Source organism: Saccharomycopsis crataegensis, assembly GCF_037102585.1.
Source record: "Saccharomycopsis crataegensis DNA, jcf7180000000084, whole genome shotgun sequence".
In the NCBI taxonomy this organism is placed as follows: domain Eukaryota; kingdom Fungi; phylum Ascomycota; class Saccharomycetes; order Ascoideales; family Saccharomycopsidaceae; genus Saccharomycopsis; species Saccharomycopsis crataegensis.
The window spans coordinates 3,196,424-3,221,276 of record NW_027043829.1 but is presented as its reverse complement, the minus strand read 5'-3'; the positions used below and the strand labels follow the sequence as shown (position 1 = coordinate 3,221,276).

Sequence of the window (24,853 nt, the reverse complement as noted above, 5' to 3'; positions counted from 1 at the left end):
GTCGACGCCCCCACCCACCCCCCATCCACCGAATCGTCGACCACCAAAAGAGTATATAAGCAGCCACTTCGGCCCCCACCACTTATTCCGCTTCCTAATATATCTCCCACCACCACCACCACATACCCCAATGTACCCAAACCAGCACAACAACTACCAGCGTCCTCCAGGCGGCCCTCCAGGTCAACCGTACTATGACCAAGGATATCAACAACAACAGCCAATGGGATTACTGTTTGGCGGATCCTCCGACCCTTACAACAATGGTCCTCCTCCTCCCCCTCCACAATATAATAGACAAGACTGTCCTCCTTACCAAATGGAACGAGAATTCAGTCCTCCGCCATACCCACCTACCCACCAATATCGTCACCAACCCCCTGCAAGTAGCCAACAGTACCCTCCTCATAATCCCCAATTTCCTCCTGATCAACAGTACCTTTCAAATAGTCAACAATATAACCACCATCACCCTCCAAATCATCAATATTATTCAAATAACCAATACTCTGCCCCTCCTCAAAACTATTCTCCAAATCCTCCGCAATACAACGTCGCCTCTCCAGCCCAAACTCCTAGAGACGTTCCTTCAGGGACCCAGACTTTCGGTAACGGCTCGACTTTCCAATACTCCCAATGTTCTGGCAAACGTAAGGCCTTAATCATTGGTTGCAACTACCTTGACCAAGGTGCTCGGGTCAGATTACAAGGGTGTATCAATGACGCCAACAATATCAGGAAATTCATTATCTCACAATTCGGGTACCCCGAAGAAAACATTGTGATTCTTACCGACGATCAATCATCAGCTGCTAGAAGACCCACCAAAGCCAACATTCTTCGAGCCATGCAGTGGTTGGTCAAAGATGCCAGACCCCACGATTCTTTGTTCTTTCATTTCTCGGGGCATGGTGGGGTGACCGAAGATTTGGACGGCGATGAGGAAGATGGGTTCGATAACACCATTTATCCTATTGATTTCACCACCAATGGGCAAATCGTCGATGACGTGATGCATGATATCATGGTGAAAAGCCTCCCTGCTGGGTGTCGATTGACAGCATTATTCGACTCATGCCACTCCGGGACCGCGTTGGATTTACCATTTGTTTATTCTACCAAAGGGGTGATTAAAGAATCCAACATCTTGTCGGCGTCGGGTCTTGAATCTTCCCAAGTCATTGGAACGGTGCTTAACGGTGACATCTCCAGCTTAATTCTGACAGGATTAAGTCTTGTCCAAGGGTTATCGAGATTGAAATCGAAACCAGAACGTGACAGAATTGTCCAATCAAAGACTTCTCCAGCCGATGTGGTGTCGATTTCTGGGTGTAAGGATAATCAAACCTCTACTGATGCAAAGATCAATGGACAAGCCACCGGGGCCATGTCGTATGCGTTTATGAAAGTGTTGACACAACAACCGGAACAAAGTTATCTTTCGTTGTTGAACAACATGAGAGGAACGTTGCTGGGAAAATACTCTCAAAAGCCCCAATTATCATCGTCACATCCAATCGATGTTAATGTGAGGTTTTTCTTTTAGAATATGTTAGAATTTAAAGTGTAAAAGATGTAAAGTAAATAAGATATAAATTATATAATATACAAAATATAATTGAATAACAAAATTCCCAAACGTATGATCGAGTTTCCAAGAATATAATTGAAAAAAAAGTGTCATCAAATAATACTCTCTATTCATTAAGCACCCAAAAATATTATTATCATCATCGACAAACCATAATTATCATCAAGCCACAATCGCAATTACTACAACAAGTAAGAACAAAATTACATATATTAAAAATAAACATTGAAACCACCTTAAAGAAACAACACCATTCATTTCTTTGGCTTAGACCATTCCAATTGTAAAATCAAGTTGTGGTAACCCTTACCGTTGTACATTTCCAAAGCACGTTCGGCATCGGAAATTGTAGCGAATGCCACATATGCCAAACCTTTAGATTTCCCGGTTTCTCTGTTTCTGACCAAGTTGACTCTCTGTATAGAACGGAAGTTGCCAAACAATTCGTGTCTGATCATGTCTTCGTCGACAATTTCGTTCAATTGGGTGACTCTCAAAGTAGTAGAATCATCTCTTTCAAACTTACCACCACTACTAGCCTCGCCAGGCTTACGGTTTCTAAGATGTGGTGGAACATATCCGCTGCCGCCGCTACCGCCCGCATTACCTGACGATTCATCTTCTGGTGGTGGGTTCGAAGCGGTGCTTTGTGACATTGATCCAAGGGTTTCTTTGTATGGACATCTAGCTGTGAAATGCTCCCCACCACAGTATCTGCACTTGAACACGTTGATGGTGGTCAGCTTCTGTTCGGCCTTCTGTTTTTCTTCTTCTTCGAGTTCTGCCTGTTTCATGTTGAACGATAATTTCAATTGCACAGGGTCACCGATCTGGGTGGTACTAAGATCTGGTCCTTCAGGCTTATCTTTCTCGGCCCCGTACTTCTTCCACTTTCTTCTGGCAGCCACGGCAGGATGAACGTGTTCTCTTATCATGGTATGTTTGATCTTCTGGGTTATTTGAACCTTCTTGTTATCTTCGTTGAACTTGTAGGAGATCACCAACTTGGTGCCGTCCTTGTTGTCGATGATTCTGGTTGGTGGAAGTTCGTCTTCCTCATCAGCCCAGCTAGTTTTTCGTGTTAGTTGAAAAATGAGCCATGGTGAGAAGTATCTCAAATAATAACGTACGATCCAGTAGCCATTGTTATATAATAATAATAAGAATAAGAATAATAATATCTGTCTACCTACTCCTCGTCTTCGTCTTCTTCACTGAAAAGTTTTTTTCTTTCAAATTTTCTGTGTCGGTGTGGTCTCCCCCGCCAAGGCTGCGCAACCATTTTTTTTTTTCCCCAGCTGACTGAAAACGGAGGCAAAAAAAAACTCGCGATGGAAATTCCAGCATTGCCAGCGGTTTACTTCCTGATAAAACCACCATGTTGTTGTCTGTGACAATCCAGTAGATATCACCAGAGACACATAATCATGAGCAGTGACGGCGAAGAAGACAGAAGAATCGACATCAAGGAGGACGAGGACGACGATGTCCGTGGGGTCGACGATATTGTCAAGGCCAAATACAGCGATGATGATGACGAAGAAGACGACGATTACGACGATGACGACGACGAAGATATCAGGTCGCATAAAAAGGCGCGTCGTAATCGATTCATTGATGATATTGCCGAAGTCAGTGAAGATGAAGACGAAGACGAAGATGATGAGGAAGCTGCGAATTTCAGAGAAGAGTTTATCGCTGGTGACCACGATGACGAGGCAGAATCCGGACCAACAAAGGACATTGTCCATCGTAAAGTCGACCGGGCCCGTGAGAAGGAAAGAAGCGAGGACATGGAGGCGCTTGCTAGGGATTATAAGGAAAGATATGGGAAGTCCTCCCAAAGATACCGTGGGGACCGTGTCATGGTGTCTCAAAAGCTTTTGATGCCTTCGGTCAATGACCCTAATATTTGGGCAGTCCGTGTCACTCCTGGCAAAGAAACCAGTTTGATTAGACAAATCATGAAAAAAAAAATTAGTTTGGAAATGACCAAGAACCCATTGGAGATTTATTCGGCGTTCCAAAGAGACAATTTCACCGGGTATATTTATATCGAAGCCAGAAAGATTGAAGCGGTCAACCAAGCAGTTAAAGGGTTGGTCAATGTGTACACTTCCAGAGGGTTCTTACTTGTGCCGGTGGCCGAGTACCCTGATTTGTTAAGACCAACCAGATCCACCGATGTCGAAATGGTGCCAGGGATTTACGTCAGAATTAAAAGAGGGCTTTACAAAAATGATTTGGCGATTGTCGAAGATATCAGTGAAAACGGGTTGGAAGTGTTGTGTAAAGTGGTGCCTAGATTGGATTATGGTAGATACGATGAATTTGACGAATCTGGGAAACGTAAAAGACAGTCTAATAAATACAGACCTCCTGCAAGATTATTCAACGAAATGGAAGCCAAAAAATACGATCTTAAACACCCAATCACTAAAGAAGGTCATAACGTATTCAGGTATAAAACCGAGCGTTATAAAGATGGGTTCTTATACAAAGATTTTAAGATCCAGTACTTACAAACTAACGAAGTCAACCCTTCATTGTCGGAATTGTCAAAGTTTAACGTCAATGACGAAGGGATTGATTTATCAACCATTGCCCAATCTTTGAAACAATCTAACCAATCTTCCACTACTTTCCAACCAGGTGATAGAATTGAGGTGGTCAAAGGTGAACAAAAAGGTATCAAAGGGTTTGTTTCGTCGGCAGAACGGAAAGATGTCATTAGTATCAAAATTGATTCTAGCGATTCTGGCTTGAAAGACAGAATTACCGAAATCCCTGCTTCCAACATCAGAAAGATTTTCGAAAGTGGTGATCACGTTAGAGTCATTCATGGTAAACATCTTGATGAGACAGGGTTGGTGTTAGACGTCAATAACCATCAAGTCACGTTAGTGTCTGACCAAACCCAAAAGGATATCACGGTGTTTTCTAACTATTTAATTAAATCTACAGATAGTACCGGGAACAACGCCGGTGGGCAATATGAGCTCCATGATTTGGTGCAATTAAATTTGCAGAACTTTGGGATTATCATCAAGGCTGACAAACAAGTTTTCCTGGTGTTATGTCAAGATGGTAGAGTGGTTGCTGCCACCCCATCGTCAATATCTAACAAGATTAACTTGTTGAGAGATCAAACCATGTCCACAGATGCCAATGGGTTGGAAATTAAGGTGGGTGATACTGTCAAAGAACGTGCTGGGGAAAGAAGGCAAGGTACAATTTTGCATATTTTCAAGGCGGTATTATTTTTGAAATCACGAACCATCGTCGAAAACACCGGGATTTTCGTCACCAATTCGGTAAACGTTACCACGATTTCCTCCAAGGGTAGTTTATCCACGGTTTTCAAGGCCCCTGATATTAGTAAAATGAACCCAAAGCTTCAAGTGGATAAGAATAGGCAAGCTGCCCCAGTGGCCCAAACCGTGGGAAGAGATAAGTCTATCAATATGAAGGTCACCATCAATTCTGGCCCATACAAGACATATCAAGGGATCATTAAGGATGCTAATGGGGACATTGCCAGAGTGGAACTCCATACCAAAAACAAGATTATTTCCATAGACAAGAGAAAACTTAGTTTCCATCAAAAGAATGGCCAAGTCGAACCATACGAAACTTGGAGCATGAGCACCATGAGATCTGGTGGAGCGTTTGGCAATAATGGTGTTTCCAGTTACTCAAATGCTATTAACAATGGAAGCGGCACGGCGTACGGTAATGGTAGTGGTGGTGGTAATAAAAGTTCGTGGGCTGGCCAATCCAGCGGAACTTGGTACGGGGGTGGTACTGCTTATGGTGGTAATTCTGCTGGCAATAGAACCGCCTACGGTGGTAGTGGTGGTGGTAATCGTACTGCTTATGGTGGAGGTACTGCTTATGGAGGACGTACTCCTGCAGCAGGCGCCCGTACTCCTGCCTGGAGTTCAAGAACTAGTGCCGGTGACAGTGGTAATCGTACTGCTTATGGTGGAGGAACCGCCTATGGTGGTGGTACTACTTATGGCGGAGGTACTGCTTATGGTGGGGGTACTGCCTACGGGAACCGTACCTCTTATGGTGGAGCTACCTCTTACGGTGGGGCCACTTCCTATGGTGGAGCTACTTCTTATGGTGGGGCCACGTCTTATGGAAATGCCTCATCTTGGAACCAACACGGTCACGAAAATAGTGCCCCAACTCCTGGTGTAACCAGCCATACTCCTGGAATGAGTGCTCCAACCCCTGGCGGGGACTGGACTGCTGAAACTCCATCTACTTATGATCGAGCCGCACCAACTCCTGGCGGTGGTGGAGGGTATGATGATTATGATGAGTAAGTAGGTTTTACCCGTGTGTGTGTATTATTAGGATCCTTTTTTTTATTATTATTGTTAATGTTTAGTGTTGAAAGGGTAGGTGTTAAAGCATGTTTAGTTGGAACTTCATTAGTGGAGAGATTTCCGGTGATTATATTTTGATCTTTTGAATTTTTTTTTCATCCTCATTATTTTACAAAAATGAAGAGCAAAAAAAAAAAAAAAATAATGAAAACCAACTTGAAAAGAAAACAAGAAAAATAACAGTTGATTTTTTTTTTCTTTCCTTTTTTATTTTTTGACTCTGTTATATAATTTAACTCATCTTGTGTGTTCTAGTTTGGGCAAATATTTTGAAACTTTTTTCTTTTTTTAAATACATATATTTTCATAACCGTTATGTTGTAAGATACTGTCATGCTATAAACTCATGAAAAATTGTTTTGTGTTGCCACAGTTCAACAAAGAAGTTCAAATTGTAGTTTTTTTGAATGAGAATCACTGTTTCTTAAAAATATTTATTTCTTGATATATTATCAACAATATTAGTTTAATTTAAGATTTCATCACACGATCTGTGCAAATCAATTTACAATTCCAAATTAGAATTTCAAGCCATAACTTTTAACAATGCATTATCTAATTCATCACTTTCTAGACTCTTTTTTTTTTCATCTATCTACTTCATAACTGAATAATTCTTATTAATTTTCATCTACCTGCTCCCAATGGCGGAATAATACTTCTCCTCATTACCACCAAAATCAATCTCTAATTCACTATCGCTACTACTAGTACTGCTACTACGCTCCTCATTCTGTTTTTCAGGTCGATTTCTCATGGCCATAAATTTTCCAACCATGGTTTTTTTAGTGGACTGTAAATTAACTTCTTCTGGTTTACTGGATTCCATCAATTTGCCAACCAAATTCTTCTTACCAGTCTCTAGTTGCTGGGTTATCTTTTCGTCATCTAATTGTTGGTTTTTTATGTTCCCAACGTCTACTTGCTTCTTTACTTTCGCAGGACTAGAAAACGCCGATGATGGGGCAGAAGACAATTCTTCGGATAAATAATTTTGGAAATCCTGTTTCTCTTGCACTTCTTTCCGATAATGTTTCAATGATTTCACATTACGATTCCAATCCTTAGTCCGCTTTTCCTTGGATTCTCTAGATGGCGAAAGGTGGATTCTTTTGCGTTTTTTACGAATCGCATCGAGCGATTCAATCTTATGCTTGGCCCGGCCTCGTCGGTCCAGAACATCGTCGCCTTGAAGTTTTGAAGCGCCGAACATTTTCTTGGTGGGGTCAAACCCTAATTGATTGATGGTATCTGGAGTAAATGCCGTCTCGAACACTTTGGCGGCATTTTGCTTCATTGCTTCAAGATTCCCAGCTTCATCATAAACGATATCGTTTTTTAGAGATTTCCCCCCTTTAATCCCCAGAAGCCGTTGTCGTAGCTCCGATTCCTTCTTCTTATTGGCCAATTTCTTGCGTTTGGAATCGACATTGGCCACCGCCTCCGGGTTCACGTATTCATCGTCGAAAAACGCTTTTTTCGCATTGATATTGGAAAAATACACGTTCCCGACATTTAAATCGTCCTGCGAGTGGAACCGCGAGGCATTGGGATTATCATAAATTTGTAATCCAAAACTTCGAGCATCGTTGGTCTTATAATTTGTATTCATCAACACCGTTTTGTTCTCCACCATGTTTCGCAGCTTATTGGGGCCACCACTGGTGGATAACCCGCCAAGTTCTAATCGATTGGCGGTGATCCGTTTCAATGATAGGTTTTGATGGTATTCACAGTACTCGGATTTCGATTTATCGACGGGAACGCCACAAGTTCTGGTAGATGAGTTTTTTTTGAACGCTTTACAATGGCCGAAATTTTTCGACCGGCCGATTTCCACAATCGAATCATAATCGGTGGATAATACTAGGTTGAATGATTTGTATTGTCCATCACTGGCGAATTTCCAAGGAGAGACTTTTGGATTTAAAATCCCCACGACGTCCCCGGCTTGTAATTTCCAATACTTGTCGAACGCCGGACCGAATAGCATTAAAGAAACACTGAGGACGTAGTTGGAGATAGTAAGTTTCATGTATTTTCCTCCCAGGTCACTGGTGGTGGTTTTCTTTTGTCGAGAGTGGTCGGTGGAAATTTTCTTAGGATCTTCTTTTGCAGTTATCACCCCAATCACCACCCAATTAGGATACTCTGGTTCCGAAAAATCAGGAGGACACACTTTAGCAAACAACTTGTCGACCCTCAACACTTTTTTATCTTTGAAGATCTTTGATATCGTCGTGGCGTCGATATATCGTTTACTAAGCTGTTGCCCCGAGTATTCCTCTTTCTCACCATCGACATCTATCGGGGTTACCATGATGGATTCATCATTATCCAAACCAAAAGCGTATTTTCTTTCTTGGAGGAACTGTTTTCTTTCCAACTGAGTTGCCTTCTCTGATTTATACACATTGGCAAGTTTTTGTGCAAATGAGTTATTGTTGTTATTATTTGAGAGGATATGTCGCTTTGTCAGGGCAGAAGAGGCCATGGAAGCCGATTTTATTCGTTTTTGTTGTTGTTGCTGTTGTTGTTTCTTGATGGCCCTCTGATCGTCTAATTCTGTTTGTTTTTCATTGGAAATCAACGCTTGTTTTTGTTGTTGTCGCTGGGCAAGTAATTGATCAATCTCTTTTTGTCTTTTACCAACTTCATCATCGATCCGCGAGATCTCGCGCAATTTATTCAGTTTATGTTCCTGATTGATAAAATCATCTTCTTCATCACTAATAATCCCACAACCGGTATCGAATGGCATTATATAAGATAATATAATATGATATCACGGTGATTTAATGATGTTTGTTGATGATTATCGTTGTTTTCACCCGCGTTTTTCTGGTCTCCGCGCACTCTGAAAGTGGAATTTTTTTTTTTTTTTTTTCTTCTTTCAACGTTTGAAATTATTGCAATTCGAGAATCCGATGATGTGAGAAGGAACATAATTGATAATAATAATAATAATATAATATAATAAAACATGGCTAGTACGTTTGAGGATATATATATAATATCATATGGTGACACATAACACATTATCGTTATTGTCATTTTTGTTTCGTTTTTTTTTTTTTTGTCCAAGGTAATTAAATAACTAACCTTAATGTCCAACAGAAACTAAGACCAGAACCACGGTGATCAAGTTGATTTCTGCTGCTAAGACTGGGTTCAGCAGGTACGTGGTTAGACCAAGATCGTCTCCCCTTGTAACACAAATGAGATACGATCCAATCGTCAAGCAACATGTGTTGTTCACCGAAGCCAAGAAGAGAAAGATCCCAGAAACCCAGGCGTTGAACTTCCAAAGAAGACCAAAGTCATTTTAAATTTCTAAACAGGATGGATAAATCGAACGGAGAGGTAGTGAGTGTTTTGTATATATGAGTCTGATTAACTCAGAAAAAAAATCATTTACTGGTGGTAAATAAAATGGGTATTGATAATTGTGTTTATAACATTTGTAGGTAATAATCGTGAAAATAATGAAAACCATAAAAATAATAATAATAATAATAATAATAATAATAATAATAATAATAATAATAATAATAATAATAATAATAATAATGAAAACCATAAAAATAATAATAATAATAATAATAATAATAATAATAATAATAATACAGAAAACAAATCTAATAAAACATGTCCTAACGATATCTAACGATATCTAATATCATCTAATTCATATCTATTTCATCTAACTCCTTTAAAAACTCCACGATTGGTTGGCCGATAGTTTCTATCACATCGGTGGCCCATAATACATCTAAATGAGAATAATGTTCAATTCTCTTATATCTAAACTCTGTTAAATCGGTCTCGTACCGATCGAAATGATCAATCAACATCTCCCCATCTACTAACTTATCCTTCCCAGGAACAAACAAATATATTGGGGGAGTATGGGTATCGAACCACTTCTCTTTGAAATTGAAAATCGTGGTGGAATTTTTGATAAACCCATCTTCGTTGTTCAACCACCATAACATCAACCTCGAACTGATATACACGGGAGAAAACACAAAATGTCTTGTACGAAGCCGTTTATCCCATAAAGAATCGTCCCAATCAAAGAGAAAATTGAACATCGAGTAACTTAAAAACCCAAATACCCTGGTTCGTACCAATACCGTCCTCATATGCATCATAATCGGCATGAATGAATGGATCCCAAACACGTAATTGAACATACTTTTCGGTAACATGTTCATGAACTTGATGAAATTTTTGGTTCTTAACAATTCCCCTCCAAATACCGCCGGGGAGAGGGCAATAAAACATCGTAACTTATCGTTCAAGTTATGATTATAAGCAATGGCGTTCTTCGCCAACAATGTCAAAAACGTCTGGGTGGTCCCTTGCGAATGAGCAATGAGGGTCACTTTATTATGTTTGTGGGTTCGCAGAATGATTTGGTCGATCATCACCGGGAGATCGTATCTTGCCATATTATAAATATTCCAATTCCACATGTTGGGGTCACTTTCATCAAGATACGCGTGCTGTGGTTCAAACCCACATCGGTTATTTCCTAGCCACACATCGTATCCTTGTCGATGCAAAAAAAATGATAACGAATTATCGGGACCCGAAGTGGCATAGGCTCCCGAGGATTGCAAGAGCCCATGTAACAAAAGGACCGGTTTCCTTTTTTTAGTGATTTCTTCAGGTTCGTGAGGATCAATGACTCGTTGTAATGTCAAAATAAACCCATCATCTGTAGTGATCTTATATACCAAGAGATTTAGTCCGTGGATCTCGAAATAGTATTCTAGTCGAGGCACTAATTTCTTCTCGGCTTTTGATAATGGAGCCACTGGTTTATGAGGTGACCGCATGTTGGGGGAATTTTTATTTGTCAGGCCCCGGGTGAGTTTTTTAATCGACGACCTCAAAATTGCTAGCGACATTAGGATCGATAGAAAGATGAAAGAGCTGATGGCAGATGTGATCCGGTATATGGTGATCTGTAATGGCGAGTAATGGACTTTATCGGGGACTTGTAAATATCGGACGTCATTCTCGAGTCTTGCAGAAATGTCATCTGGGGAGCTTGGTATGGTGTAGCTGAGATCACCGAGATCCTCTTCCTCTATCGTCATAGTATGATGATGGGGTTTCTATAATGACTCCTCCTCTGAATATGAATCTTCTATTCGAATAGGATGATACTTTTTATGATTATGTTTGTGGCCTTTTTTTTTTTTTTTTTTTTTTCCAATGCTTCACACAACAACGTGACAGTTGACAACAACATCGCCCCATTTCTACAATACAATACAACAATATAATATTATACAATATATCTATCATGTTTTCTAATATACACATTCACAAATTTGTTTCTCCTCATTTGAGTTTTCTCTTCTTGAATTTTGCATTTTGGGCCTCGACGGTCTCCAACTTCTGACGGTTCTTCAACTCAATGTACTTCCCAACAGGTTTTCTTTTCCCATCTCCAACGTTCACCACGGTTCGTGAATCGGCCACTGCAGGTACCGATAGGAAATAATCGTAGAAAACACTGGAGATATTGTGTTTCAAGTTTGATTCTAACCATTGTGCATACGCAAACCTATCTTGGGTCTGCATGGTGGTCCATTCAACATCATTTTTATATTTACAATCGTACAATACCAATGGAAGATCATTGGCCATATCATACACTGGTCTTCGAGGATTATTAGTCACATCAAACAACCAATCAATGATTTCGGGCTTTTCCAACTTCGACCCCACCAAAAACAAAATAGCCACCATACATCTTACTTGATGCCATAAAAATGCCCGTCCTTGTAAATCAAAATAGTAAAACTCTTCATTGTAGGCCACGATATCCGATGATAGCATTGTTCTAACATGGTTATGGATCTGTTTACTCCCATCGATCTTACAGAAATTCCGGAAGTCGTGCTCACCTTCGTATTTCTTTGCTGCTAGTCTCATTAACTCAATATCCAAATCATCCTTGTGGAAGAAATATCGATAATGACGATACTGACAACTGAATCTTGCGTCAAAGTCCTTTGGAGGCCGTAAGCACACCGCTTTAAACCGGATGTCATGAGGCACCAATTTATTCAACGTTTGGATATAATTGAGTTCTTTGAAATCGTTTGCCGGGTCCTTTTGTTCTTCTGATGACAAATTCGAACGGACATTTAAAGAAATAACCTGGTTCATGGCGCTGACCCCTTTGTCGGTTCTTCCACATCGACTAAACTTGAAATCATTGGGGTTCATCGATGGAATGAGTTTACACTTCTCTAATGCCTTAAGAACGGTTTCTTCCACGGTGGGTAATTCGGTCTCGTGGGTTTGGTAGGCCAATCCGTTATAGTTCCATCCGAGATATGAGAATTTAAGGGCAATGAATCGGGTATGATGTTTAGAGAAGTCAAATTCCTTTTTTGGTTGTTTTGTCTGCTGCTGTTTTGCAGTTATCGACGATTCCAATTGCTGGATTCTTTCGATCAATTTCTGTTTATCCCAGGCATGGTAGTCGTTTTTGTCCATTTTGATGAATTTTCCCAACAATCTTCGCAAACTGTTCATAATAGAAATTATCAAAAGAATCGTAACTTGATAATAATCGATCCAAGAAAGAAATTTTCTGTGAGACCAAAAAACGGTTATCACGAGCCCCGGTGAAGCTCAAGCTTCATTTACTCCTCTAACGTACGTTATGAATATTTCATCTATATACGTTATGTTATATATATATATATATATATACCTGTTGGATGTAATGGAATATCACCTGAACCACCAAGTTAGTGTATTTAGTGTAAATATTTAGTGGTGAGAATGCCAAGTAGGTGTCTGTCTTCATTAAAAGTTCATGCTGGATAAAATCTACAGCAATGTCGAATATTCAATATATCATTTGGAGGATCATAGCACAGATACATAATGGAACAAGATGTGAAAAAAAGAATAGTAGGCTGGTGCAGCATCAAGAGGAATTTGAAATCTTCTTGATAGATTCACAATAATGAGAACGAATATCAGTACTAGGGAGATCTAGACGGGCGCGAATCACCGTGTCAGCCAAATCATTGAAACTTGATACAGCAGTAATTGGATGATGAAGTATTGTTAAAATCGAAGAAAAAAGTGTTTTCAATTCAGTAAAAGTTTTTCTTTTTTCTTTTTTTTGAGCTAGCTCCGACTCTTCGCTGAAATAGTGCTTCTTTTGCTTTTCCATTGAATTGATCAAATACCTGTACTATCAGGCTTATATCATTTCTCACGATACTGGAAATATTTTTCTCAGGATTCAGAATAAGTGTGTTGAAGAATAGGTTATCAGACAGATCATTGCTACCATCTTCACTATTTATATTTATTTTGGCAATTGAAATACCAAAATCCAAGAAGAAAAAATCAAATATTTTCTTTTCGTACTCCCAATAACCAATCATTTTGACATTGCCTCTCTTGATGTCTCCGTGGAAAACTTTGTTGTGGTGCATGCAAACAAGTTTTCTTATAGCCACAAAGAAGGTTAACAAAACTTCATAGTGATTGTAACTGCGTGGTAGATTTCCTTAAATTTTAAGCATTTCTCATATTTCCAAGAGTTTTTGGAATGAAACACCTTACATGCCTTGCTGAAATCTCTTTTTTGCTTTTCCAAGAATTCTAGGTCTGGACATACCGTCTGGAACAATTTTCGTGCTCGTTGATCTTCTTTGAAAATAAATTTATAAAATAGGACTATTACTTTCTGGCCATTCTTGATTATCTCCAATTTCTCTCTAGTGCCCAATAGAAGCTTCTGAAGAAGTTTGTCATGAAAGAATCTTATCAATGTTTGATGCTCAATGTTCATCACCATCACCTTATAAATGAACACCAACAATTTCAAGGTGATAGAAAAATCATTTTCTGACATTGAGTCATTTGTTAGACATAATGTTTTCATGTCAATTTGGGTAATATTAATTGTGTCTGGAGTTTTGAAGGCTTGATTCGTAATAAATCGTTCCAAATAATTATCAATGAAAATCTCGATTTTACGAGCTAAACGCTCAGTTTCCTGCTTGTCCTTGGATTGCTCATATTTTCGCAATTTCCCCTGGAGCTCTTGGTTTTTCTGAAGCTCTGAAAGATCAAAACAAAATAGCAGGAAGCTTTGAGTGTCTGTTGACACTCCGCCTATATAGTGTCCCGATATTGCCTGGTATACGACTTGTGATAATAAGTTGGCTAAATGTTTTATGTTTGTGAAGAATTCCTTACTGGTCTTTTCCCCTGTGCAAAAATAACCTTCTTTAATTCTCTGAAGATGTTGTGCTAATGACGGAAGTTTCAATTCAATAGGAAATTCTATTTCGTGTTGGCTTCTAACAGTGATATCAACAATATTTGTAAAATACTTTACTTTATCTATTTCACGAACAGAAAAGTCTATTCTTGGATGATGTGCTAATACAATTTCTCCAAGCCCCTTGATTTCCTGGGAATCAATAGGTATTCAGAGCTGGCTTGTGCAATTACACCAACAAGCTCACGTATCCATGTTTCTATCATCGGGTTCAAATCATTACGCCCTTCAATAAAGCAGTAACGAAGGGATTTGTAGATGATATTTTTTCTGTAAGTTGATACATGAAATACGGAACCTTTCGAACCTTTCGAACGTCTTATCTGACCACTACTGCTTTCAGTTATCTTCTCTTTTCCTGAAAAACAGTGCGCATCTTGTAGCAACATTGGCTGATTGATTAATAATATTGCCTTTGTGCGAAGAGCATTTAAGATTCTTTTCATAGTTTCTGGCCTTAGAGCATCAGCTACTTCTAGATTGTCAAAGTTCTCGTTGATTAATTCTGATGATTGTTTTTTTTTTTCTGTCTTGTAGCTTCAACCACAAAGTAATAGAAAGTCCAGCTGTGAAAGTTCTCAACCATATCTTGAATTTTTTGATTATCTGCGTCGTTTACAGTGAAATTAGTTTTGTGTATGATAGACCCATTAAATGTTTCAATGACATTTTCAAAACAAGAGAACTTTTTCAATTCCAATGGGTTGTCCATGAAGAAGGACTACCATTTCCTTTCTGGATGTCACAAAGTTGTTCATTTGTTTCCATTGAACCAAATTTCTCCTCCAACTCATCCAATAATTCATCGTTGGTATCAAAAAAAAAAGATCAATGAAGTGATATTTGTTGTTATCAGAAAAAGTATATATATTATGGCAAATTAATGCTATCCTCCCCACAGTTAAGCTAACAAAGCCATGTGATCATCTGAGTAGGTAGGTAGCACTTGCTTTCACAATACCACATATTACATATATTCACAGCATGATTTTGAGTAGTGTGCTATTTTCTCAGAGAGTTCCGGTTTACCTAGTTCTTTCAAGAGCTCTAAAATACAGACTAGTGTAATAACTGTGCACAATGGCGATCAGTCATTCATTGCTTTTTTTTTTTTTGAACATCATCACCATGAGCTGGGTTCTCTTTCTCATGTTGCCTGCTTTTCTCTCTCACCATGCAAGCTGTCTATAGATATGTTAGATGGAAAACTCACTTTTACCACTTTAAACCCAGTATTACCATCAATGAAATGAAAGTGCTAGATCATTTCATGCGGGAAATTATTAATATTTGCATTACGAGTTCTATTTCTAGTAGGCTTGCAAATCATATATGAATAATCAACGCGGAATAGTATGGTATAAATAAATAAATCCCGTTGTGACGGTATACCCCCAGTCGGTATGAACGATTTTTCTCACCGGTACGACTTGTTCCGGTGGTTGGTGCTAAATAAAAAAAAAATGAACTCATAGTGATTTTACAACCAAAACATGCTATTATTACATATAAATCATGTCAACTACAAAAATATCGTCGTTCTTCCACGCTTTGGACTCGGAAAATCCCAAAGTCGCTAAGGAAACCGTTAATAAACTCCTTAAGAAAAACCCTTCGTCGATTCATTACCAACTTCTCGAATGTTACTACAAATTGAAAATCGACCATAATTACCAAGAAGCTTACGACAAATCATTGGACCTTGTCACCAATCCCGCAAATTACAACCAATTGGCAGACACCCAAGTGTTGACGTTACTTCTTGACATTTTCAACCAATCGAACCACGCAAATGACGTTTCAAAAATCTTCGAATTGTTGTTGAAAAAACAACCTTTCAACACCAGTCTTATCAATTACTGGTTCCATTACTCTTTGACTAACTTGAATATCCCATCGTTACAAAAAGCATCGTTCCATTTGCAAAAAGTCACTAGCAATGATGAAAAACACCACGCCTCATTGGCTGCGGCTTACAATTTCTATTTGGCTACTATCAACAATCACAACGTCATGGAAAAAAATTTGTTCCCTCAATTAGGGTTGAAGCTTTTGAATACTGTCGAACCATTGAAATCCGATCAAGAAATCTTCATCAAAGTGAAATTGTTGATTGCTTGCAACCAGGTCGATCAAGCCATCGAAGTGATTGCAAAATTGATCGATACGAAAAAATTCAACGAAATCGATATCACCTTAGTATTGATTTATCTTGAACTCCTTCATCAAACCAATAATTATCAAAAAATCCACGATTTCACCAATCATGTCCTCTTTGACCAAAAATTCAACGATTTCAATTTCTGGAATTACTGGCTATTAGCAGCTTCCAAGCTTGGTAACCAAGAAGTGTTGAAATCAATGGAGAACCTTCCATCGGAATTGAAAACTTCAAGAAACGTTCTTTTAACATATATTAATTGCGGGTTCTTGTTCAAAGACGATGAGTTAATAAAGAAATCAGTGGCCCAGTATTATGAATATTATGGTAATAAAAAATGCGCGTATTCTGATTTGATCAAGTATGTTAAAAATCCGGCCTTTGATACCCAATGGTTCATTAACGATCTTTTACTTGGTAAATACTATAAAGATTTAGGATTAGATACTAAGTTGTCCCAAAAGACCAAATCCACAATTCAAGAAGTCACAATGTTAGTGAATCTTCAGAAATTCAAGTTTTTGCAAAACGAACCTCATTTACTTTCGGGAACCGGTTCCAAAGAATACATTGCCGAAAATATTAAAATCTTCAATTATTGCTATGACAATTATTTGGTGCACAACAAGGACTTGTTAAAGACTGATTATTTCATTGGTAACGAATTATTGATCATGAATTTACAAGTGGAGTTGTCGGCCAATTTCTCTAAGCAATCGGTGATCAGACAAGTGATTATTCTTAGATACGTGCTTTCGTTTTCTCCTGAAGATTTTATCGTCAAGCTCTGGTTAATGAAACTTTATAATTATTTGAACCTTGCTACCTTGACCGCCGAGACTTTTAATTCCTTGAGTATTAAGAATGTGCAAATTGATACTCTAAACCATTACTTGTCCACCAGAATGGCGTCAACATTCCCAGATATGGACAAGTACATAAACCTGGTGATTTTAAAAAACTTGAAGTTTTACGATGACTCCCAGCATGATTATTTGATTCATTTCTTGAATAATTGCTATACTAATGAATCGTTTACGAAAATCGAGAAATATTTTGAATTCATGAAGAAATTGGCAGCAAGTTATGAAAAGTTTTATAGCTTTGCAGAATTGATGGAAATTGAAGAACTTACCAGTGGGAGAACCAAGTTTGCTGACCAAAAGAAATCAAACTACGATTATTCGAATTTGATCAAATTGAACACCAACAATAATATTATCCAAGGCAAGAAGGCATCAACAAATGACCATGATCATGTTCATGATTCAATATTGAGTTTCAATACCACTGGAGAAATCTGTAACAACTCTTCTCCAACTGATTATCAATGGTCGTATTCTGACAATAGAGACTTCACCACGGAATGGAATGCTGGAATTGGCCATATACTTAGATCATTGGACACCAAACTTAGTGTTGGACCAAGAACTGGGGATCAATACCTTAAACTTAAAAATCTACGTCATTTGTTATTGAAATCGCCAATTGACTTTGATGGTAAAGGTAATTCGAAATTATTTGACAGTTTTGAGAAAATCCTTGTGGAAACTTCACAAGAATTATTAGATAAACAGTTTACAGAGGTTGAAAGATTAGAAATAGACTTATATTATAATTTCTGGAAATTAGTCAGATCTTTATTATCCAATGATAAGAAAGAAATTATCGATCAACAATTGGCAGCGATTAGTACGATTTTCGCCACAATAATTGGTGAGTTTGGGAAGATTACTGCCGCTTATGTTGATGTTGTTAATTGGGAAGTGGCACATAAATACATCACCACCATTAGATTGTACAAATCGTTCAATAAATCATTCAAAGCGTATAAGCAGCATTTCCCAAGGTTGTTCAATAAGAACCATCCGCAGTATCAAGGCATGAGCACCCATGTCATTGATCATTTGAGTGAATTGCAAAAATCGATCCAGGATTCTCATAATGATAATAGATTGAAGCAAATTAGTGTGAAAAATAAAACAATGTTGAATGGGTTGGCCTCCACGATGATCACTGAGGATGAGCAGCTTAAGAAATTGAATATTGATGGTAATTTCACTAAGGAAGTGTTCAAAGTAGTGGAAGCTCGGTATGAAACTATTTTCCAATTGTTGAATAGGGTATGAGGTATATATAATGAAATGAAAAGTCCATCCACTTCCGATGGTTGATAATATGCAGATATTGTCAAATGAATAGTTCTTGTTGAATAAAAATAGAGCAAATTACAAAAAGCTATGCTTTTTTTTTTTTTGTAGTAGTTTATGTAGTGTTTATGAAAATCATCGATTTTTCTGAACAACGTCAGCACAAAACCCACATTCATAATGACCACAAATCCGACAGCTGGGAGGTAAATAATTGAATAGTTTTCTGGTATAGTAACTTAAAGGGACGCCGCACTGACAGCACTTCCATCCCACCACTTTGAAATCAGGAGAAGGTTTGTACACATCAAATGAAAGTATTTTTTTCTCTGTGAGATAAATTTGATCTTCAATAATATATTAGATGGAAAATTGGAGTAGTTTTTAATAAATAGGGAAATCTTCTCTCAATTCAAGATCTGGGGATTATTCTTCGATAGGAAAATCATTCATTCAGGCAGCCAAAATGGCAGAAATGAAATTTTCGTCTGAATTCCGAAGATAGCATGGTTTTCCAATTTGTATGATTCGTTGCTTTAACAGCAGGACAGTATATCCAGGTTTTTAATCTATGAAGTAATCACGAAGAAATGATTTAGGATATATAATGATTTAGATCATTATATCTATTTCTAGTGTGGGAAGGTCACATCTTTAATAATAAATGATCGAGGCGTAGCATCTTTACCTCTTGGCCGAACAGTGACTTTATGGCGGCTTCATGCTCAACATCAAATAGTCAATGATCGTTGAAAATGACCTGTATCCCAAATTTAGTGCTTCAAACACATTCAGAGAAAATGATAGATCGATGATAATATACTACCCAGTAAAACATATAACTGGCGAGTAAATATATGCCTACGCGCCTGGATCTTCTTGATATACGTACTTAATCAGTTGCAGTTTACAACAAAACATTATTGTTGTGTATGATTGTGTGCTCACCTGATCGGATACTGTTTTCATTAACACATCTTTGGTTTTATACAGACAGTCGTTAGATATATATCAATGAACAAGCTTAAATTGAAAAACTATATAAAAGAGATCCCCCAAAGAAAAAAAAAAAAAAAATTTAAAATGAATTAAATAAAAAAATGAACGATAACGATTTGATGAACTTTTTTAAAGCTAACAATAATAATAAAAACATAATAATAATAATAATAATAATAATAATATAATCACACACTAGAATGATGTACCACTTTTCTTTCCTTTGCTCCTCTTTTTCCCCTTTTTCCCCTTCTTCTTTTTCTTTCTTTTCCCTCCTGAACTAGTTGGCGACCTTTCAGCAGAATTAATTATTATCTGGGCTTCATTGCCGTCTACTACTTCTGCCCCTTCTGAGGCATTTGCGTCTTCTTCTTCCTCTCCGGTGCCATTTTCGTCGTTTGCGCCACGATTACTATTTTTTGATGTAGTTGATGATAATAAAACGGTATTGATGGTGATATCTTGGGTTGAGTTGTTATTATTATTACCAGAAAATGCCTCCGAAGCGTCGGTTGTAGGTACCGCAGATTTATTGGTGGAGAAAAATATCGATGGTGATGGTGATGATGATGAAGATGATGATGAAGATGATGACGATGATGGTGACGAAACGACTTTCCTTGAATTACTTTTGTTGAATAATTGCGCCGAAGTCCCTTCGTTGGCATGGTAATTGATCAGGGCAAGATGGTTTGTTTGATCAATAAAACTAGTAGTATCGTCTTCGTGGCCGTACGCGGTAGATCGCTGTTCATAAAGTCTTTGACGTAAATCGACGTGGGAATCTGGGGTATCTTGGTTGATTTCTTCTTCTTCGCGAATCAATGATCCTTTCAATTCTGAGAAAGAACCATCCCCTGAAGAATAGCTCGGTGGACGAGAAGTCGGAACGACATTGCTGACTCCTTGATATGATGGGTTCTGATGGTCATCGGCTAGAAGTGGGGTTTTTTCATTGGCATCTGTGAATTGTTTGGTAGTACCAACTTTGAAAAATCCACCAAAGAAATCCTCTTGTGATGGGTAACTTGGGGGGATCGGTTCACCCTTAGCCAACAATGTTGTGGATTCATTATCGACACCATACGCTGGTGGGGCCCCTAAAGTCCCGAAATTCTTAGCAAGCCCCCATTTCTTGACATTAGCTTCGATAAATACGAATCCTAATTGTCCGAGATTCACCTGAAATTTACAATTAGCACAATTAATGGCACCAATTGCTGGATACAAATTCAATTTCATCCCATGAATCACGTCATATAACTTTTTCCCATTTCTTGTGAAAAATACCGACCCACTAGATGGACGGAACCCTACACCAACAACATCCCCTTCGGTAAGTTTGGGCAAGATACACGGAGCATTATCAAATGGTCTATTGATCCTTGTCTTACCATTATTTTCATAAGATACCGAGTACTTGTTATACCCAGGCAATCTGAAATTCGCATACGGTCTAGTGACCAACCCAATATCAAAAATCGGTTCCAATGACGCGTCCATATGACTTCTATCAACAAGTCCTTTATCCTCAGTGGACGTAGTATCGATTTTAGAAGGATCATATCCTGGAAGTTCAAAAAGTTTCACTTCAAAATAAATGGTATCACGCTCACGCGACTTCACGGGGAGTGGAAGATTCAACACCGCACACCCTGGCTGGTTGGAACTAAACACAACTTCCGTTTTATCTTCCACGATAAATCTAGGATTTAAAAGCTCGTGGTCTTGTTCAAATTGAAAGGCATCAAGGCCTCGATCATCGATTGCTTGTTGTTGTTCAAGGGTAATTTCTTTGCCCATCTTGGAGATATTTGGAGGATACTGCTCTTCAAAAGCTTTGGAGCGGAAATAGAGTTTTTGGTCACTTTTAGGAAGCAATGGAATGTATCGTTGTTCTTCTTCTCTAAATGTTTCTTCATCAGCTGCTGATGTTCCCGGAATTTGGAATGTGGTTGCTGAGAAACTATCACCACCATTGGCTACGTATAAGCAAATAAAGTATACTCCAATCACCAACAATGCAATGATTAAAGCCCCCAAAGATGAAGAAAGTACCACAAGAAGTGCCAAATTCAACCCATTAGCATCATCCCAAGGAACGTTATCACCATCATCATACTTTATAGAAAGCGAGTCCACATGAGAGCCGGGGAGTGTCAAGTATCTCAACTGAGATAGCAAATGACTGACAGGAGCCATATGGGTATTTCTTTTGTGTTATTTTACTTATTTACCGACGATAAAGAGGGTCCTGAAATGATAAATAAAAGGGAATAAAATTAAAGAAAAGTGTCAATTCAAAATCACACATTTCTCCACGTGACACAGACTTTTTTCTGTCCCCGTGATCTCATCGCCCGCCTAACAAAAAAAAAAAAAAAAAATTTTTTTTCCTTTTTTAATTTTATTTTTTTGAAAATTTGATAATAACTTGTATTGATAATTTTTCACTTATCTTTCATTATTGAAATAATATTTTAAGTAATATTAAAAATCATCAGAGACCATGTCCGAACCACAAAAGCTCAATTCGAACCCGGAAATTCTCTTGAAAAAGAGAAAGAACGCCGACAGAATAAGGTTGGAAAAACAAGAGGCCGCCAGAAAGAGAAAAGAAGAACAACTTAGAAGATCCAAAGAAAAGAAAAATAGATTCCTTAGAGTTGAAACTCTTTTAGCCAAGAAAATGAGCACCAGCAAAGAAGCCAAGAGAATCACCAGAGTTTCAAAAGTTGAAAAAGACACCAACCAAAGAATCAAATTAATTTCGAAATCCAAGACTTCTATCGATGACATTGAAGATTCGACCATTCAAACTGAATCATGGGATGAAAAACCAAAATTATTGCTTGTGGTTAGAGTAAGATCATCGAACAACTCCAAGATCCCATCGAAGGCCAACAAAGTTCTCCAGGCCCTTAGATTGACCCACTCTAATCTCGGGACTTTTATAAAATTGACTCCAACTGTACTTCCATTACTCAAGATCATTTCCCCATACATTGTCATTGGATCCCCTGACCTTATTACCGTGCGTGAGTTGATGCAAAAACGTGCCACCATCGTCACCGAAGTTGATGGTAAGAAAAAAGAAGTATTATTGGACGATAATTCCGTTATCGAAGATAGACTAGGAGAGTTTGGGCTTATTTGTACCGAAGATCTTGTACACGAGATTTTCTCTCTCGGGGACAACTTCAAACAAGTGGTGAATTTCCTTAGACCATTCCAATTGGCTCCACCGGTGAGTGGCTGGGGTCCAATGGCCAGATTGAAGAGAATTCAATTGAAGGAAGAAACTGACACCACAGTGAGTCAAAGAGGGAATGCTCCATTGGTGGAGATTGATATCAACAAGCATATTGCCAACCAGAATTGAATTTGTGTATTTATTTATTAATTTGTTTTGTATTATTTTTGCATAGAAGCTTTAATTTCATTATTGTATAAGATTGTAGTTGGATGTATAATATATATATATATATATATATACCTGGAAGGAACCAGTAAACCATTTATTATTATTATTATTATTATTGGAAGACAAAGATGTTTATCAATAAGTATTTGGTATAGCATTGCCGCATTAGGAATATTTCCGGTGATCACCCTGCCTTTGCACCTTCTAGAAATACCGGGTGATGCCTTTCCTCCAGCCCTTCTGCGAAATAATTTCGGCAGTTTTCAACTCACATTAATAATCTTTATCAATCGTATCGGTGTGGTTCTATCATTGGTATTGCCAGGTTATTGATTGATCATTATAGTAAATACCAGTTCATCAGGATGTTGAGAAATACTGTACTCAGACAGAATTGTCGCTTATCTTTCAAAAGATTATTGTCCAGCTCTCATAAACCATGGTTGGCCGCCCCCGCAGCTGCGGATAAGCAGCCAATAGTTGATCTTGGTGCAAGTACTTCGACAGCGAACATTGTTCCTCCAACTGGGGCTGCTATTCTTAAAGGGGGTTTTGCCAAAGATACCACTTATGGTACCAGACCGATTTATTTGGATATGCAAGCTACCACCCCAACCGATCCTCGGGTCCTTGATAAAATGTTGCAATTTTATACTGGGCTATATGGGAATCCTCATTCCAGCACTCATGCTTACGGGTGGGAAACCGAGAAAGAAGTGGAAAAGGCCAGAAAATACGTTGCTGATGTCATTGGTGCCGATCCGAAAGAAATTGTCTTCACTTCAGGAGCTACCGAATCCAATAATATGGCAATTAAGGGAGTGCCTCGTTTTTACAAGTCCACGAAAAAGCACATCATCACCGCGCAAACCGAACATAAATGTGTGTTGAACTCTGCTAGACATTTGCAAGATGAAGGGTTCGATGTGACTTATTTGCCAGTTGGGGAAGATGGGTTGATTGATTTGGAACAACTTGAAAAAGCCATTAGAAAAGATACATGTTTGGTGTCGATCATGGGTGTGAATAATGAAATCGGGGTGATCCAACCACTTGAAGAAATTGGTCGTATTTGTAAAAAAAATAAAGTGTTTTTCCATACCGATTGTGCCCAAGCTTACGGGAAAATCCCATTGGATGTCAACAAATTGAACATTGACATGATGAGTATTTCATCCCATAAGATCTATGGTCCAAAAGGTTGCGGGGCCCTTTATATTAGAAGAAGACCAAGAGTCAGAATGGATCCAATCATCACCGGTGGTGGACAAGAAAGAGGGCTTAGATCCGGAACTTTGGCACCACCTTTGGTCGCAGGGTTTGGGGAAGCCGCAAGATTGTTAATACAGGAGTATGATTTCGATAAGAATCACATTGAATATCTTGCTAACAAATTAAAGACCGGATTGTTATCAATTGAAGATACCATTCTTAATGGTTCTGCAGACCATAGATTCAACGGGTGTGTCAACATTTCCTTTGCGTACATTGAAGGTGAATCTCTTTTGATGGCCCTTAATGATATTGCTTTAAGTTCTGGTTCGGCTTGTACTTCTGCCTCTTTGGAACCTTCTTATGTGTTGCACGCCTTGGGTGCCGATGATGCCTTGGCCCATTCATCTATTAGATTTGGGATTGGAAGATTTACTACCGAAGAAGAAATCGATTACGTTATCAATGCTATCCATAAAAGAGTCAACTTCCTTAGAGAATTGAGTCCGCTTTGGGAAATGAAACAGGAAGGTATTGACTTGAATTCTATTGAATGGTCTGGTCATTAATTGAGTCACCCTATT

The 24,853-nt window shown here is 38.4% G+C and overlaps 13 protein-coding genes across 13 annotated transcripts; 6 read left to right on the top strand and 7 right to left on the bottom strand. All coding sequences in view use genetic code 12, as the record gives it.

Moving 5' to 3' along the window:
• Positions 1-130: 130 nt before the first annotated feature.
• On the top strand, positions 131-1,546 carry DASC09_043500 (uncharacterized protein; the record flags this gene model as incomplete). Its single annotated transcript, XM_064997949.1, has 1 exon — positions 131-1,546. One exon carries the CDS (start codon positions 131-133, stop codon positions 1,544-1,546), a length of 1,416 nt encoding a protein of 471 aa, XP_064854021.1.
• A 299-nt stretch (positions 1,547-1,845) lies between these two features.
• Positions 1,846-2,735, bottom strand: TIF35 (translation initiation factor eIF3 core subunit g; the record flags this gene model as incomplete). The annotated part of the gene is made up of 2 exons (XM_064997948.1): positions 1,846-2,659; positions 2,722-2,735. 2 exons carry the CDS (start codon positions 2,733-2,735, stop codon positions 1,846-1,848), a joined length of 828 nt encoding a protein of 275 aa, XP_064854020.1.
• Positions 2,736-3,018: 283 nt separating this feature from the next.
• SPT5 (transcription elongation factor SPT5) lies at positions 3,019-5,925 on the top strand (the record flags this gene model as incomplete). The annotated part of the gene is made up of 1 exon (XM_064997947.1): positions 3,019-5,925. The coding sequence occupies one exon, from the start codon at positions 3,019-3,021 to the stop codon at positions 5,923-5,925; it is 2,907 nt and encodes a 968-aa protein (XP_064854019.1).
• Positions 5,926-6,619: 694 nt separating this feature from the next.
• On the bottom strand, positions 6,620-8,749 carry MCM10 (Mcm10p; the record flags this gene model as incomplete). Its single annotated transcript, XM_064997946.1, has 1 exon — positions 6,620-8,749. One exon carries the CDS (start codon positions 8,747-8,749, stop codon positions 6,620-6,622), a length of 2,130 nt encoding a protein of 709 aa, XP_064854018.1.
• A 222-nt stretch (positions 8,750-8,971) lies between these two features.
• Positions 8,972-9,317, top strand: MRPL39 (mitochondrial 54S ribosomal protein bL33m MRPL39; the record flags this gene model as incomplete). The annotated part of the gene is made up of 2 exons (XM_064997945.1): positions 8,972-8,978; positions 9,106-9,317. 2 exons carry the CDS (start codon positions 8,972-8,974, stop codon positions 9,315-9,317), a joined length of 219 nt encoding a protein of 72 aa, XP_064854017.1.
• A 354-nt stretch (positions 9,318-9,671) lies between these two features.
• DASC09_043450 (sterol esterase) lies at positions 9,672-11,096 on the bottom strand (the record flags this gene model as incomplete). Its single annotated transcript, XM_064997944.1, has 1 exon — positions 9,672-11,096. One exon carries the CDS (start codon positions 11,094-11,096, stop codon positions 9,672-9,674), a length of 1,425 nt encoding a protein of 474 aa, XP_064854016.1.
• A 247-nt stretch (positions 11,097-11,343) lies between these two features.
• On the bottom strand, positions 11,344-12,549 carry DEG1 (pseudouridine synthase DEG1; the record flags this gene model as incomplete). Its single annotated transcript, XM_064997943.1, has 1 exon — positions 11,344-12,549. One exon carries the CDS (start codon positions 12,547-12,549, stop codon positions 11,344-11,346), a length of 1,206 nt encoding a protein of 401 aa, XP_064854015.1.
• Positions 12,550-13,121: 572 nt separating this feature from the next.
• Positions 13,122-13,418, bottom strand: DASC09_043430 (uncharacterized protein; the record flags this gene model as incomplete). Its single annotated transcript, XM_064997942.1, has 1 exon — positions 13,122-13,418. One exon carries the CDS (start codon positions 13,416-13,418, stop codon positions 13,122-13,124), a length of 297 nt encoding a protein of 98 aa, XP_064854014.1.
• An 83-nt stretch (positions 13,419-13,501) lies between these two features.
• DASC09_043420 (uncharacterized protein) lies at positions 13,502-14,712 on the bottom strand (the record flags this gene model as incomplete). Its single annotated transcript, XM_064997941.1, has 2 exons — positions 13,502-14,424; positions 14,511-14,712. 2 exons carry the CDS (start codon positions 14,710-14,712, stop codon positions 13,502-13,504), a joined length of 1,125 nt encoding a protein of 374 aa, XP_064854013.1.
• A 1,126-nt stretch (positions 14,713-15,838) lies between these two features.
• On the top strand, positions 15,839-18,613 carry MDM20 (Mdm20p; the record flags this gene model as incomplete). Its single annotated transcript, XM_064997940.1, has 1 exon — positions 15,839-18,613. The coding sequence occupies one exon, from the start codon at positions 15,839-15,841 to the stop codon at positions 18,611-18,613; it is 2,775 nt and encodes a 924-aa protein (XP_064854012.1).
• Positions 18,614-19,828: 1,215 nt separating this feature from the next.
• SSH4 (Ssh4p) lies at positions 19,829-21,835 on the bottom strand (the record flags this gene model as incomplete). The annotated part of the gene is made up of 1 exon (XM_064997939.1): positions 19,829-21,835. The coding sequence occupies one exon, from the start codon at positions 21,833-21,835 to the stop codon at positions 19,829-19,831; it is 2,007 nt and encodes a 668-aa protein (XP_064854011.1).
• A 307-nt stretch (positions 21,836-22,142) lies between these two features.
• RLP7 (Rlp7p) lies at positions 22,143-23,015 on the top strand (the record flags this gene model as incomplete). The annotated part of the gene is made up of 1 exon (XM_064997938.1): positions 22,143-23,015. One exon carries the CDS (start codon positions 22,143-22,145, stop codon positions 23,013-23,015), a length of 873 nt encoding a protein of 290 aa, XP_064854010.1.
• A 407-nt stretch (positions 23,016-23,422) lies between these two features.
• NFS1 (cysteine desulfurase) lies at positions 23,423-24,838 on the top strand (the record flags this gene model as incomplete). Its single annotated transcript, XM_064997937.1, has 1 exon — positions 23,423-24,838. The coding sequence occupies one exon, from the start codon at positions 23,423-23,425 to the stop codon at positions 24,836-24,838; it is 1,416 nt and encodes a 471-aa protein (XP_064854009.1).
• Between the last annotated feature and the right edge of the window lie 15 nt (positions 24,839-24,853).